The sequence below is a fragment of the Pavona decussata genome, unplaced genomic scaffold (genome assembly GCF_977016875.1).
Source record: "Pavona decussata unplaced genomic scaffold, jaPavDecu1.1 SCAFFOLD_243, whole genome shotgun sequence".
Taxonomy (NCBI): domain Eukaryota; kingdom Metazoa; phylum Cnidaria; class Anthozoa; order Scleractinia; family Agariciidae; genus Pavona; species Pavona decussata.
This window is the reverse complement of record NW_028145648.1, coordinates 761,626-777,170: the sequence shown is the minus strand read 5'-3', so window position 1 is coordinate 777,170 and position 15,545 is coordinate 761,626. Positions and strand designations below refer to the sequence as shown.

The 15,545-nt window shown below is 39.7% G+C and overlaps 1 protein-coding gene across 2 annotated transcripts in view; it reads right to left on the bottom strand.

Moving 5' to 3' along the window:
• Positions 1-3,580: 3,580 nt before the first annotated feature.
• Positions 3,581-15,545, bottom strand: part of LOC146457452 (uncharacterized) — a 30,154-nt gene continuing 18,189 nt past the window's right edge. The window contains exons 6-9 of one of the 2 annotated variants that reach the window (XR_014858461.1): positions 9,039-9,150; positions 5,618-5,680; positions 5,278-5,410; positions 3,581-4,460 (exon numbers count right to left, since the gene is read on the bottom strand). Coding sequence is in view for 1 of the 2 variants with exons in the window: in XM_085091926.1 (XP_084948052.1) it covers positions 4,361-4,460; positions 5,278-5,414; positions 5,618-5,680; positions 9,039-9,150 (412 nt within the window). In the remaining variant the exon portion in view is untranslated. Of the gene's footprint in view, positions 4,461-5,277; positions 5,415-5,617; positions 5,681-9,038; positions 9,151-15,545 lie in introns of both variants that reach the window. The other variant, XM_085091926.1, reaches the window with a different exon arrangement.

Below are 15,545 nucleotides of genomic sequence, written 5' to 3'. Positions count from 1 at the left end.
AGTTATTACCACTCCCCGTTTGTGCATGCATCAGTCCATGATGCATGGTAAGTAAGCGCTAGCTTAAAAGACACAGGCTACTGAAATTTATCCTCAGTGACTTATATCTAGACTTAGGTATCTCTTAATTTATCAAAAATCATCCTCAGGTAATGTAGAAAAAGTATTCGCCAAACAGGTTGTACAGCAACTTCGTAAAAGAAAATCAAAAACAACAACTAAAAAAACATGAAAGATACCCACCTTGTCTGATTCTGGAAAACTTTCATCGGACAACGCTAAGCTGCAAATGTGATAAGCCATTTTCTTGCTGTACAACTTATTTCTTTCTTCATTGCAGTATGCAGGATGTTTGTCCCATGAACCTAGTTTAATGGCCTTAGCTCCCACGAGTCTCCTGTAGCTCAGTGGTAGAGCATCCGAACTAGTAGTCGGAAGGTCTTAGGTTCGACTCCTGATAGGAGCACTCGGATTTCTTTTTTCCGAGTATGCCTGCGTCACTTTCTAGAATAATCATCATTCTCATTCATTCACCAGGCTGGAAATATACCATCACATTTCTGTCAACTTATTTCTTATATAATTATCTGCCCCCACCTCGAAATTTCGAGTTCATGGCAATGCGGTGTCCGAGGACGCTAAAACTTGCTCAAAACCAAAACATCCCTTGACTTGTTTTCATGTTTTTATTTTCGGGGGATTTGCGAGCAACGTTTTCAGTTCATTCAAACGAGTAGCCAATAGTATCATGGAAACTTTGACAAGTCTTGACGGTTTGACAGACATATGGAAACATTGACGAAATGCAACAACGGTCAATTTGAAAGGCCAAGATTGAAATAGAAACCAAACAGTCTTCACGTTGTGAACCAGTTAGCTCAGTAGTATCTGCGCTGAAATCTGTTTTTAGGAACAGCATTTACACGTAAATTTATTTTACAAATACAGTTACAGTTTTCAGCTGGAAAAAATTAAAGTTGTACTATAAAAGACGTGTTCTAAAATAATCTTTCCAGCTCTAGCACGAAAAAATTCCCGAAAATATCGGGAGGCAATTCGGGACACTTTCGGGTGCTCTGAGAAACACTTCTCGGGACCCGAGAAAAACACCCGAAAAGCGCCCCGAAATGTTTTCGGGCCCGAGAAGTTCTCGGGAGTACGCCAGGGGCCCGTTTCTCAAAAGTCCCGGTAACTTACCGGGCTCGATAAGTGTCGGTGGTGATAAATGTTTCTTAAAAGAAGTCAATTTTTGTTATCTTTGAATACCAAATTTTAAGATCTTATAATTCTTTGAAAACGTTGGCCACGTACCATGTCTGTAATCAAGACATTTTAATACCACCTCATGAAACAAAACAATAATAATTTTAAATGTTCTCCGGCTGTGTTAGGAGCCCATGACCCATGGGCTCCTGTCTGTGTTAACCGGGCCTTGCGGAGAATTGTTCTTAACTAAAACTGTAAATATCTGTCCTTGAAAACATCTTTCCGTTCTTGTTTTTGACTAACACTCTTCCTTGATTCACTGTTAACTCGGCCAAAACCCCCCTGGGTACTCCCTATAATGGTCAAAATTGGGAGGCTCCGCCCGAAAGGGGTACCTTTTTCACGCTTCAGGTATATGAAAGGGTAGGGATTTCACGAGTCGAAGTATATGAAAGGGTAGGGAAATCTGTCGCTTAGGTATTTAAAAGGGCCTTTCATTATTTTCCAATGGAAGGTATACGAAAGGGGTACCTTTTCTAGCAAAAAATGGTATATGAAAGGGTAAGGAGTCGGACCTCGAGGCGGAGCCTTCCCGTATTAATTTGTTTTTAGTACCCCCCCCCCCCCCCGGCCAAAACCCTCTTTAATAGTAATCAAAGTTTCCATTTGTAGGCTCCTTGTGGTTAGACTGAACCAGACCTTTGCTTAGTATCCTTCCAGTGACCTCCGTATTCTTTGTGACAAGTGTCCTCAGCTCAAGGCTTAAGAAAATAAACACTTTAAAAAATCACGAAATCTAGTACTTTTGCTCCAATTTTTCTTGCAATCACGAAATTTAAAACTCGCGAAATTCGGCTCCCGAATTTTCGCCAAATTAAGTACGGGCGAAAATTAGCATAAAGAAGAAGGTAAGCCTTGTTGCAGAAGGATATCTCTACTGCATACCTCCTGCGGCGGAAATCGCCCCTCGCCGCGCTCGAAGTTTTGTCTCCGCGTTATACCCCACTTGAGAGCCTGTTGACACTCCTATGCAATATCTAGCATATCCTGCTGATGCCATTAAAGGCTTTAAAACTAATTGTTATGTTTTGCATCAAAAGTTCTACATTTCAGGTTACTGTTCCTCATGTTGTTACATAACACGTGACCTACTACCTTCAGAAGATTCGGATAAAGTTGAGTTTTGATGGACGTCAAACAAAGAAAAGCCGTTTAAATTATTTTGAATTCTGACAAGATTTCAAGGAAACAGAACCAAGAAATTAAAATTTTATCTCCCGACGATAAATTTTGTCAAAGTTAAGGACGGTGCCTACTAATATTGAAGTATTTTTGTGCGGTTTATGACTATGCGGGAAAAGCAGATCTTAGCAAGGCCTATTGGAATCCAGAAAGAAAATTGGGGGTAACCACGCATTTTTCAGAGATAATTAAGCAACAATATCTCTAAAAAGCGCCAAAAAATAAAGCAATGTATGGGATTTTTTCCTAAATTGAAGCTTAATGTTCTCTGAAAAATGCATGGCCACCCCCAATTTTCTTTTGAGATACCAAAGGCATTTGGTAAGTTTTGCTTTCTCCGTATAGTTTTAAACCGCGCAAAATATTCCTGCATTAGTAGGCAACACCCATACAGGAAACCCGAGTATCTCGCGATGCGCAGAACGTATGCGCAGTAACAATAGTAGGCACCGTCCTTAATTTCGAATAAGATTACATTTAGTTAAACATCTAATGATAAAAATAAGCGAAACGTAGTGTAAAACTTCTTTCCCTTATTCTTATCGTTAGATGTTTAAAGTTAATTTCCCAGCTAATTTAAAATTTCAAATCGCTTGTGATGCATGTGAATTAGCAAATTATCACGTGAAATGAAATTTAAAAATTTTAATTAAAAAATACTTCCTCTTTTCTTCCTCTTTTAGCTTAATCTGGCTCGCAAATCAATTTAAATATAGTTTTACCTTCCGGTGGCGGATAGAATTTCCAATTCTTGGCTGTGTCAAAATAATTTCGATGGCATTTTTTCTATAAACGTCCACCAAAACGCAGCTTATCAGACTCGCATGTTTTCGGTAACCGCTGTAGTGCTAAATGTGTGAGTTGTTACATTTGAAGCATGACAATAGTTGAGTGATTGAAACAGAGCCCCTGATTAAATAAATTTAACTTTTACTTATACCCTGTGGTATGAGAGGATCAACTAGTACATTCTATATAGCAATTTACTTAAATTACAAACTTATGTACTAGGCATATCACATGGCGTGTTCAGATGTTTAGATTGTCTGTTTAACCAAGGAAAGCTCTGTCTCCTTACACTCACCTCTCTCCCACCCGATGGAAATGTGTAAAATACAGCAAACACCACACATCATACAAAACAGTAAACCGTTTATTATTCTTTACAAAATGACGAGTGTAGGTAAGATGGAGATTCTGTGAAAATGTATGTTAATGTAGAAATCACATCATAAAAAATATATGAAATCAATTTACATAAAAGACAACATTGCACTGAGAGAGACTATTAAATTTAAAAATAGACCATTTTGTGGTAGGAATTGATTGAGCTGAGTGCAGAAAGGGCCTGTGTGCATTTTTATCCCAAATTTATTGGGGATAAAATGATTTCTGTGGTGAAGTCCGCCTGCCAATAAACCGATTATTGTGAAGTGCATAAAAATTTGATGACTCAAACATTTCTGTTAAAAAATAGGTGTATTTTCAAATTTGGCTTAAAACTGCATATAGGCCCTTTTTGCACTCAGAACTTAAGTTTAAAGATGTGTTCATTGTCATTCTTAAGTTACCGGTAGTCACTTTTTAAAATCATGATGGTGTTGCCAATATTATAGAACTTTTCTAAAAATTACAGTTTAAACTTAATGCTGCAAAAATATCCAACTTTTGCACTGGAATTGAAAATCACGCAATTTTTGGTTGTTTCAATCCTAATCCAAGAAAATAGGCTTTTTGTTTATGCGGATGATTTTTAAGAAATTGGCGCTTACTCGATCTTTTTAGGGGACAACTCCATTACTCTGTCCCAAGGGCGTCCTGATGGCGTCTCCTTAATGGAGGTTCCACTGTATCGAAATTTGATATATAATAAGAGTGCATAATCTACTTAGAAGATAACTAATGGTATGTGTCATCTATCATCTGAATGTACATGGACATCTGTTATTCTGTCGATAGACCCCAGCTGCTGTGATATAAACTTAAGTGTATCCACTCCAGCGAGCAGTTGGCTGAAAACAGTCCAAGAGCAGTAAATAAAATGAAAAAATAAAATGGAATTGACATTGAATAGAATAAACAATTAAACGACAGTAAAATGATTTTGGCTGATCTTGAGCCTCCATTGCTCCATTCAGATTTGTTAGAGTATGACAGCAAGTATATCTTTCAAAAGTCAATATATTATTGTCATAACTTGTTATAATAAGTTGCTTTCATTGAAACATAAAGAACAGATTCAGGCTGTCATGGCTGTAATTGAAATTTTAAAACATGATGCAAACTCTAATTCCAATCAAAATATGCAAATTTGCTGGAAAATTACAAGTGGCACAAAAACAATTTTGATGACAGTTTTCAAATGTACTTCTTTTACAATTTCTAACTTTTGATCACATGAATGATGCAACTATTAAAGATAATTATATAAATTACAATAATTGAATTATTTTAAATTTTGAGCAGAGTTACAGAGGCTCAAGTTCAGCCAAAATCTCATACATTTACTATCATTATAGCCATGTTTGCCCCCCAACCCCAATCAAGATGGCGTCAGAAACCATAAAAAGGTCGATTAGATGTACATATCTTTTTTACCAAAGAAAAATTAGATTCAGTGAATAGTACATTGATCAATTTTACTCCTTATATGCATTCAACATCAAGGCATTTCTCATTTAAAATTGACAATAATACCAGAAGGACATTGAAAGTTTGTTCTAAATTTATTAAAATTATGGTTGTAAACTTCAACAAATAAATGAAATTTACAGATTGTAATTTATTATAATTAATATCATCAGTGGTCAAGTCACCAAATGGACATACCTTACTGCTTGTTCAGCGTTCTTTGCAGCTGCATTCATTTGATCAGCAGCTGCTCGGGATTTATCTCTGACGGCAATCATTGTACATTGATTGGCATCTAAAAGCTGATTGTATGTTGCTATAGGAACTGATTCTGTCTGGTGCAAGAGATAAACAATCATAACAACAAAGTTACACCTTAGCAAATAAAACCTGACTCTAGCGAATTTTGTTACTTACTTAAGAATACTGGGGATCTTATCACCTCCAGTCAGATTTGTTGCCAAATCAAGGTGGTCTAGCTCCTTTTCTCATTCATGTGGTTAAAGTCAAATTATTTTTAAAATTATTTATTATATACCTTTAAAATCTTCACCTCCTCCTTTAGCTTTGATACTGTTGCTTCTGCTCTTAAGGCTCTTTGCTGGAAATTGAAGAACAAAATGAGAACATGAATTACATTACTGCTGTTATTTACATTCTTGATTACATGCGATAGCTGCCGAAAAGTTAAAAATTCTTTCTTTACATATTATCACTTCTAGAAAGATACAAACAATCCAGTAATTTAAATTTATACACCTAATCAAACTGCAGTCAAACCTGTATTAAGCCGACCCCATATGAAGTGGACACCCTCTATTAAGCGGAGATCAGCACAAGTCCCATCTTGTTTCCCCCACATTTACTGTTAAAAATACCTGTATTCAATGGACACCTGTATTAAGCAGACACGGACACCTTAAACTTGACTTTTATGGTCATTTCTATTGTCTTAAACCTGTATTAAACGGATATTGCGAAAAGGATGCATGTTTTTTGTCCACGGTTTAATAGATCGGTCATTTAACTTTGCTGACAAAACGAGCTGTCACATCTTGATAAACACGCTGTCACATCTTGATAGACACTGACTTAACAAACAGGAAATACTATCTCTGTTGTCTGGCCAGCCTGATTAACAAAAAGTGATCAAATTAGTAATATGTGACCTCACCGACAAAACATTTGTGTGGCAAATAGGAAATTTGTGTACCTAGAGACACTGTCTGTAAAACTAATTACATAATGCAAATCCTTCCTTCATCAATTTCTGTCTCAGCCAGTTACATAAAAACACGCCCCCTTGTAAAATGTACTCACAGGGTAGCTCTTGCCCTACCAGTAGCTTCACCGGACGCTCAGTACGCTACAAAAGAGACAGAAACCCTTTCGTAGTGTAGCGTCCAGTGGAAAAACCACTGCTCCCAGGACAGCGAGCTCCAAACCGGACCCACCGCCTCTGCTGGCCCTCTTTCCAGTAATATTTTTCACTTTACCTGAGTTTGTTGGGCCCTTTTAAACTTTGGATAACCACATGGGAGCATGAGCTTTCATTTGGAATGTGCCCAACTACTTCCATAATTAAGATCTGTTATTTGGTTTGGGTGTTCAGTAGGTTTTTCTGCTGGTGAATAAACCCGATCTGGGGTCAATTCAATAAAACTTTTACACTTGTAATCTACAAGTCGGAGCATTGTATTTACAAGCGCAGCCGGAGACGAGTTAAATAAAAATCGGTACAAGTCCAGGTTACAAATGTCTGACTTGTAATCACAGGTGTAGCGCTACACGTGTAAAATGTGGTAAGAATCCAATTTAATAAAACTTTTACAAGAGTCCGACTTGTATTTTTACAAGAGTCCAACTTGTAAATCACAAGTGCAAAATACAAGTCGCATGTCACTTATAAACACACTGAGTAAGACTTCAGAAAAACAAATTGTAGTGTAAAAACATGTCGTCTTCGAGAGAAAAGGAACTCGACGAGCTCCTGAGACGTCAGATACTCCGTCGACCTAGGAAGTTTGAGGAAAGACGGCTGTTTGAGGTCCAAAAATCCAAGGGAATTTCGAGAGAAGTTTCGTCTCCCTGTCGACGCCTTCGGCCATGTTTTGGAATTAATAGTCCCGCGTTTGGAACAGAACGAGATGTAACCAAGCACTAACGGCAAGACAGCAACTTTCTCCACATCCTTGTAAAAATTCCTTCTATCACGTAATGCACTCTTGTCGTGGTATCTCCACATCAACAGTGTGGAATATCATTCATCGCGTTCTATGGCGTTCTTAAGAAAAGGTTCTATGCTCTACAGAAGGGAATGATAGTGAGAAACATGAAAAGAGCTGCCAAGCTTATCAAGTGCATGTGCTGTTATACTGCACAACCTCTGCATTCTGTTTAGTGATAACGGTGATGATCCACTTGACGATGCAGATCTCGACATTGACGTCGATGAGCTAGATATCGACAACAAAGGAACAAGAGGACAGACAACAGCCGTTGCTGCAGCACTTCCTATGAGTGCGAAAAATAATACCAATGACACTTCAAAACTTAAACTGTTTCAATATCATCAAAAGAGAACAGTCCACGACAAAATACGCCATATTTTTTTGGAAGGGCCAAATTGATATGTCATTTGTTACTCAGTGTCGATATTCATTACATGTATTGTGCAAAAAGTGCACATCTACCTTACTAGGAAAAGAAAAAGAAACTGTAGGTCACAATTATGCTAGTTTAATTGGTAACAATGGTCTTATTTGAAAGATAAGTGCAAAAACCTTTCACAGGTTGCAATTTACAGTTTTTCCACTCAATATTCAAAGTGATTTGATAATATTCAAAGTATTATAATATAAATGTAATAAGTTCAGCAACTGTCCAAACGATTACTGATATCGTCTTCTTAAATGCCATGGGCGCTGTTTAATAAAATTATTTAATTGTCAAGATCTTTTCTGAGCCTTTTTATCTCCAATCTCAGCTCGATATTTTCCAGTTGGAGTTTTCTTTTTCTAAGGCGCAGTATGTCGTCTTCTAGATCTGCTGCCTTGTTATGTGCAGTTGATGATATCCCCTTGGCCTTTCTAACTGATGGCAGAGCCTCACGTCTGATTTTTCTTTGCCTTTTGTTTTTAAGACTGCCTGCTTGGGTAGCATTTTTGGTGAGCTGCCCCTGCCATTGCCAGTTTCAACGGTAAAAACTTTCACTTCACTGACGCATTGCCGTCTTCGTCACTGTCGACTAAAAAAGGCGCTAATACTATCATTTTGTGGTCCCTCACAAGCTGGGGTAAAAGTAACTTTTGTTTCTTGGATAACATACTCAACAATGGTCTCAGGAATATATAACTGAGAACGAAGGAAGGAGAACCGCATATATATTGAAGGGACAGAAGAGATATTTAAATTTTACATTCGAAAAAATACACATGTATTCAAACGGAGTTTACAATTGTAAGGCTACAATTGTAATTTACACTTGTATTCTGACTAGGGATACACGTGTAGATTCCAGTGTGGAAAACTCTTTTATTGAATCCTTGTATTTACAAGTCGGACTTTACAAGTGTAAATTACACGTGTAAAAACTACAAATCTAATTTCTTTATTGAATCGACCCCTGGTTTTCTGTCTGCTGAACACAGTTCCATTCACGGGAATGGTATTTATTAATTGACTCTTTCAAGGCCTTTTAATACTGGGGAGTATTCATGTGACCCTTTTAAGACGAATTCTAAGGGAACCTGTTTTCAGTGGACACCCTCTATTAAGCGGACACTAGCGAGGGTCCCGAGGGTATCCGCTTAATACAGGTTTGACTGTAACTACAAGCATGTTAATAACAAATATAACTTCTTTCTGCAAAAATCAGCAAAGGTCAAAACAATAAATTACAAATGAATTCAAAGAAGGCCCCTCGTGATTACTATTAATACATGAGTAGACTGACATACTGTAGTGAGCTCTAGGTTTCTCTCCACCATTTGTACCATGTTTTCTAGGGCTGCTGTTTCATCTGCTTCTCTTTTCTCAATCTTTGTGAGCTTCTTTTGCAAACTTTCAATCCTGTTTTAAGTTTTAAAACCACCATTATTACAATGTAGGTAGATTTGGAGAAACTTGTTTACACTATTTTAAAGGGCTCACCTTATCTATGGTAAATACAGGGGGGCAGGTCACAAATAAAATTAATTTTGTACTTGGTTGTACAACTGAAAACATAAGAATAGTAATCACTGGCAACAGAACTTTAAATTCATAATTTTGTTCCTGGCTTTTCAGCCTCTTTCAACAAGACCTGAGACTTAGGCCTAAGGAACACAACAGCCTAAAGCTTTAGCTGTAAAGTACAGGTATGTCAGTTAAATGTGTGTCATGGATAACTCAAACAGTTGTTGTATCCCCAGGGTGGAAGCATAGATATAGACATATAATTCTTATACATAAAATACATTACAATGATATACGTAACATTATTATACTGGTTCATGCTTTTTTTAGCTTGCATATATTGAGTTTTGATACAGGAGGGAAGTTTGAAGCGCACAAAAGAAGAGGAAGAGTTGCTTGAGGAGTAAGCTGAGTACAACTCCAGCTTCTTGAGTGCTGGTTAAACTTCCCAATATATCATAACTCAATATACACACAGCTAAATGCATGAACCATTACCTTATAATATTGCTAGTGGAAATTTACACAGATGTATGATAAACAACTTGATGAAAGCCGGGGAAAAAAGAAGAAAAAAATCTACATGAAGCAATCTACGAAACAAAAACAAACAAAGGCTGATATCTTCTATTATTCTTTGTCCATTTTTTTTCTGTCATACTAAAGCTGTTGGCTGCTCACGTGTGGACAAAAACATTATGCAAAGCAAGAAACAGGTGAACTTTGCATGGATGCCATCAGCATTCTCAACAAGATTATGACGCATGCTTATGTGTATTGAATGTGATTGCATGGATTTGCTAGCTGTGTTGTAATAAACAATCATTCCACAAGTGTGTGTTAGATATAAGATGATAGATAGCAGCCAACAAGACGTGCAGCACCGAGTTGGCTAATGTTAATCATCTTGTACCCAACAAGTGCAAGTGCAATAATAATTACTGTTTTATTAAAAACAACCACAAAAACTTGCTAAATGTTGCTGAGGTAGAGATTTTTTTCCCCTTAACCCGTACCCTTACGATATTCTGTGGGGCTTGGTATAATGGCTCATATACCAGTGCTCGAAATTAGTGGTCGTCCGCTCTTCCGAGATGACTAAAATGTTCATTGGGCAACCAATTTTTCAGTAAAATGTAAGGTCTGTTTGTGCGAAAAGAAAACTACCGACAATGAAGGGATAACGATCAAACATAAACAACCACAGTGGTGACTACCAGTACCTACTTTTTAATTATATCAAACAGAACAAATATATAATTGCCTGGTCAGAAGATTTTTAGACCTTTACCTACTTTAAAATGTAGCATAACACTATTGCTTTCTTTTATCTCAGTTTCCTTCTCGAAAGAAAGCAAGTTCTTACTTTTAATACAGGATATTCAAAGTGCTATAAAAGGCACGCGAGTGACTTGACTTACTTGACTTAATCCTTTTTGCTCCGACCAGAGCATGGGCTTCCACCACAGCCTTCTATTGGACCCGAGTTTTTGCTGTCCGTTTCACTTCATCCCATGACATCCCCAAGTCCTCATATTCTTGCTGGATCGTCCTTCTCCAAGACTTCTTTGGTCTGCCCCTCCGCCTGACCCCTTGAGGGTTCCACTCAAGGGACAGGCGGGTGATGTTAGTGGCAGGCTTCCTCAAAGTGTGGCCGATCCATCGCCATTTTCTTCTCCGGATGGTGACTTCAATCCTCTCTTGCTTAATACGCTGCCACAGCTCCTCATTCGAGATCTTCCTGGGCCACCACACTCCCAAGATGTACCAGAGTCTGCGATTGGTAAAGGTCTGAAGCTGGGTGATGATCTTCTTTGTTAATCTCGAAGTCTCAGATCCGTACAGGAGGACCGACTTCACGTTGGAATTAAAGATTCTTATCTTTGTCCACAGTGAGATGAACTTTGATCTCCATATGGGTCTGAAAATGGAGAATGCAACCTGTGCCTTCCTGCACCTGGCCTCAACATCCTCCTCAGTGCTGCCAGAGGTGGTGATAAGGCTGCCGAGGTATGTGAAGGCCGATACTTGCTCCAGGACCTCTCCAACACAACAGTATTTGCTGGGGACAGAAACCTCATCTCCTTGGTTTTGGACGCCTTAATCTTGAGACCGACCCTGACAGCCTGTTCTAGCAGCACCGTGAACTTCTGTCCATGTGGGTGATCTTCTGACTCAGCAAAACCATATCATCAGCAAAGTCTAAATCTTCCAACTTCTGCAGCAGGGTAAATTGGATCACGGTCTTGTTGTCTCCAAAAGCTTGTCTAGATACCCAGTGAACCACAAGGAAGAGAAGGGGGCTAAGCAAGCACCCCTGGAGAACCCCAGTGTTCATACTGAAGGACCCTGTCATTTCACCTTCATGTTAAACTCATGCTTGGAAGCCATCATACAAGACCCGGATCATCCTCACGATTTTCTCAGGGACCCCATAGTGCCACAAGATCCTCCAGAGCATTTCTTGATCTAGGGAAACAAAGGCCTTCTCAAAGTCCACGAAAACCATATATAGCCCAGTGTTCCACTCCATGGTCTGCTCCACTATGATCCTCAATGTAGCAATCTGGTTGCAGCAGGATCTTTCCTTACGAAATCCCGCTTGTTCATCCTGGAGTCTGCCCTCAAGAGCATCCCTCATCCTCTCCAAAATAATCTTCCAAAGAACCTTGCTGGCAACTGTCAGGAGCATAACACCTCTCCAGTTCTTACACAGGCACAACTCTCCTTTCTTGGGAAGTTTAACCAGCAGGCCCACCTTCCAGTCCTGAGGGATGTCCTCCTCATTCCAGATCTTATTCAAAAGTGAGTGGAGGACCTTGGCTGATACCATTCCTCCTTCCCTCCAAGCTTCTGGGGGGATGTTGTCACACCCAGAAGCCTTCCCATTCTTCAGGGATTTCAAGGATCTCTTGACCTCTGCCATGGTGATTTCTCGTGTTCGAATGTCTAGCAGTGGACCTTCTGTTAGGTCGGGAGGGTTCTCTGGGGCCGGCCTGTTCAGGGCTTCCTGGAAGTGTTCTTTCCATCAGTTTAGCTGGTCGTCTGTCCTGGTCCTGGTCCTGGTCAAGACCACCCGGTTCTTGTCCTTAACAGGTTTGCTCTGGACCGTCTTTCGCCCGCTGAGCAGTCTAGTGGTATCGTAAACTCTCTTCATGTCTCTATGTTCTGCAGCTTCCCCTGCTTCTCGCGCCAATTCGTGGATTCTCCTTCTCATATCTCTCCTGCAGCTTCTCTTCACCTCATGATTCTTCTCGTTGTACCTCTTTACCGTGGCTAACTTCTGCTGTCTTGTCTTGGCGGCTTCCAGCTTTGCTTTCAGCATGCGTCTCTCCTCAACAAGTCTCTAGGTGGTCTCACTCATCCACACCTTCCGCTCTCTTTTGGCCTTTTCAAGGACTTCCTCACTTCCTTACCCCTACGGAAGTCAGAGCACCCAGGGATCTCAAAGTCCCCATTTCCTTAGAGGTGCCTCATCGTGGTGTAGGGGTGAACTCAGGTCGAAAGTTGGGTGGAGACACCCCAACAATTCCTGAGGCTAATAGGCGCACACGAAGCTCCCCCGGCTAACCACCCATTGAGTGGATGAAGATGGTTACAGAAACTTACACTACAGCTAGACCTGCCCCGGACGGTCCCCCAGGACTGGAAGGGGAGTAACTTTAATCCTGCTTTACTCTGGTCTGGCAGGTGATGATGCACAACAGGAGAAGGGTGTGGCATTGATCCTGTCAAAGGAGCCCGGAAAGAGTATGAAAGAGTGGGAGCTAATCTCTGAGCAGATCATCTCTGCTAGGTTTGAGTCTAAGTGTCAGAACACTACAATCATCCAAGTCTATGCAACAACAAACGAAGCCGAGGAGGAAGAGAACGAGGACTTTTACCACCAGCTTCAGTCCCCCTACAACAATAGGAGGGCGAGAGATCTCACCATGGTCATTGGCGACCTGAATGCGAAGGTGGGCTTGGACAACAGGAATTGGGAGGCGTCCATGGGGACTCACAGTGAAGGATTCATCAATGAGAACGGTGAAATGTTTTGTTACTTTTGTGCATCAAAAGGGCTTGTTATCGGGGAAACACTCTTCCCACAAAAGAAATCCCATAAGCTTACATGGAGATCCACTGAGAACCAGATTGACCATTTGGCTATCAAAAAAATGTGGAAGAACTCACTACAGGACACCAGAGTGATGCAAAAAAAAAAAGAGTGATGCGGTGTGCTGATGCAGGATCAGGCCATCACCTTGTTGTGGCTGTGATCAAGATGAAACTGTTAGCCTTGAAGAAGCCGAGGTCCTCAGGGAAGAAATACTGCACTTACAGGTTTAAAGACCAAAATGTAAGGGAAGAGTTTGTCATTGCACTGACCAACAGATATGATGCTCTGTAGAAGGAACCAGTGGATGAGGAGGAGACGGAGTTTGCTATCGAGCAAAAGTGGATTAAGATCAAGGAAATGTACTCATCCACCTGTGAGGAAGGCACGCGAGTGGTGACTATAAATAGCTCGCAACAGCTTTTACTTGTTGACTGCCCCACACCAGGAAAATGAAAACAAATCGATTCTCCTTGCTTTTTAGGTTGTAATTCCTTGCGATTTATGACCTTCTTTCGATGTTAAGGACGATTTTTTCTTGGGGATCAAAGGAACTCTGCAACAACCGACATACTGTAAAACCACCTTCGACACTGGCAAGCGAGTTTGCAAATTGAGCATCGTGATAAATCGTCCAACTTGCCAAGAGATTGAGAATTTTCGATTACCTATCCGAAATTTCTTTTCGGTTCAAACAAAATCACTTCAAAATATTGTTCTTACATTAGTGAATTTTTGGGCTACACTCGAATTTTCATGCACTCAAATTTTTTTCGGCTCTCCAAATCTGTTCAAAATCTCGGCCAAAAAATCGTGAAACTTCGCCCAAAATACCGGAAATGTTTTGGTTGAACAGTAGCCGAAGTTCGGTGAAATTTGTTTGCATTCTTTTTGCGCAGTCCTGTAGTTTTATTTTGACACATCCCATAGTTTGTGCTAGCTTTTGTTAACTTCTCATATAAATGCCACTTTTGCAGCCATTTTCTAAACTCTCCCCCCTCCTCCACCAGCACCAGCCAAAAAATCTCTGTTTAAGAGATAAGGACAACCTAGACGGCATCAGGGCAACCTGGGTCTTCACTAAGGTTGCCCAGCATTGTGAATAGGACAACTGTGAAATAATTTTAATTTCGAGCACTGATATGCCATGGCCATTAAACCAATTTAAACTCTGGAACTGCGTTATCCAATAAGTCAGTTTTTAATTACAAGAAATAACCCTGAAAAAAGAAATCTGAGTGCTCCTATCAGGAGTCGAACCTAAGACCTTCCGATTACTAGTTTGGATGCTCTACCACTGAGTTACAGGAGACTTGTGGGAATTAAGGCCATTAAACTAGGTTCATGGGACAAATATCCTGCATACTGCTAGGATTTGAATGTTAAGCGTGTGGTACATGAAATAAATGTGATGGTATATTTCCAGCCTGGTGAATGAATGAGAATGATACATTATTCTGGAAGGAGACACAGGCATACTCGGAAAAAAGAATCAGAGTGCTCCTATCAGGAGTCGAACCTAAGACCTTCCAATTACTAATTTGGATGCTCTACCACTGAGCTACAGGAGACTCATGGGAGCTAAGGCTATTAAACTAGGTTCATGGGACAAATATCCTGCATACTGCTAAGATTTGAATGTCAAATGTGTGGTATATGAAATAACTGTGATGGTATATTTCTAGCCTGGCGAATGAATGAGAATAATGTATTATATTATTATACATCATTCTCATTCATTCACCAGGCTGGAAATATACTGTCACATTTATTTCAAGGAATAACCCATTAGTGAGTTGGGTTGCCTCAATACAGACATTAGGCCTTAGGGAATGCAGCAGAATGCAACAAAGCATTGTTTAACTTTTTTATCTATCTATCATTCCTCTAAAATTAAATACATGTAACACAAAATTTTGCCAGTTTGTTATATATCCCTAATTACACTCAGCTCTCTACTTTATCACTTTATTCGACATCTTCACCATTGCAAACTCATCCCGACGGTAAACAAATCCGTACCAGAACGGTTCTTATAGGTGATTTTACAGAAAATTAACCAGGACGGGAAGAACGGCGAGACACAACTATTCAATACTGAAAATGATGCGCACACTAAAAACTTATGCAAAGAAAACTGGCTTAAAAAAAAGGGTAAAAGGAGTGACAGAAAGGCTTTTTACATACATAA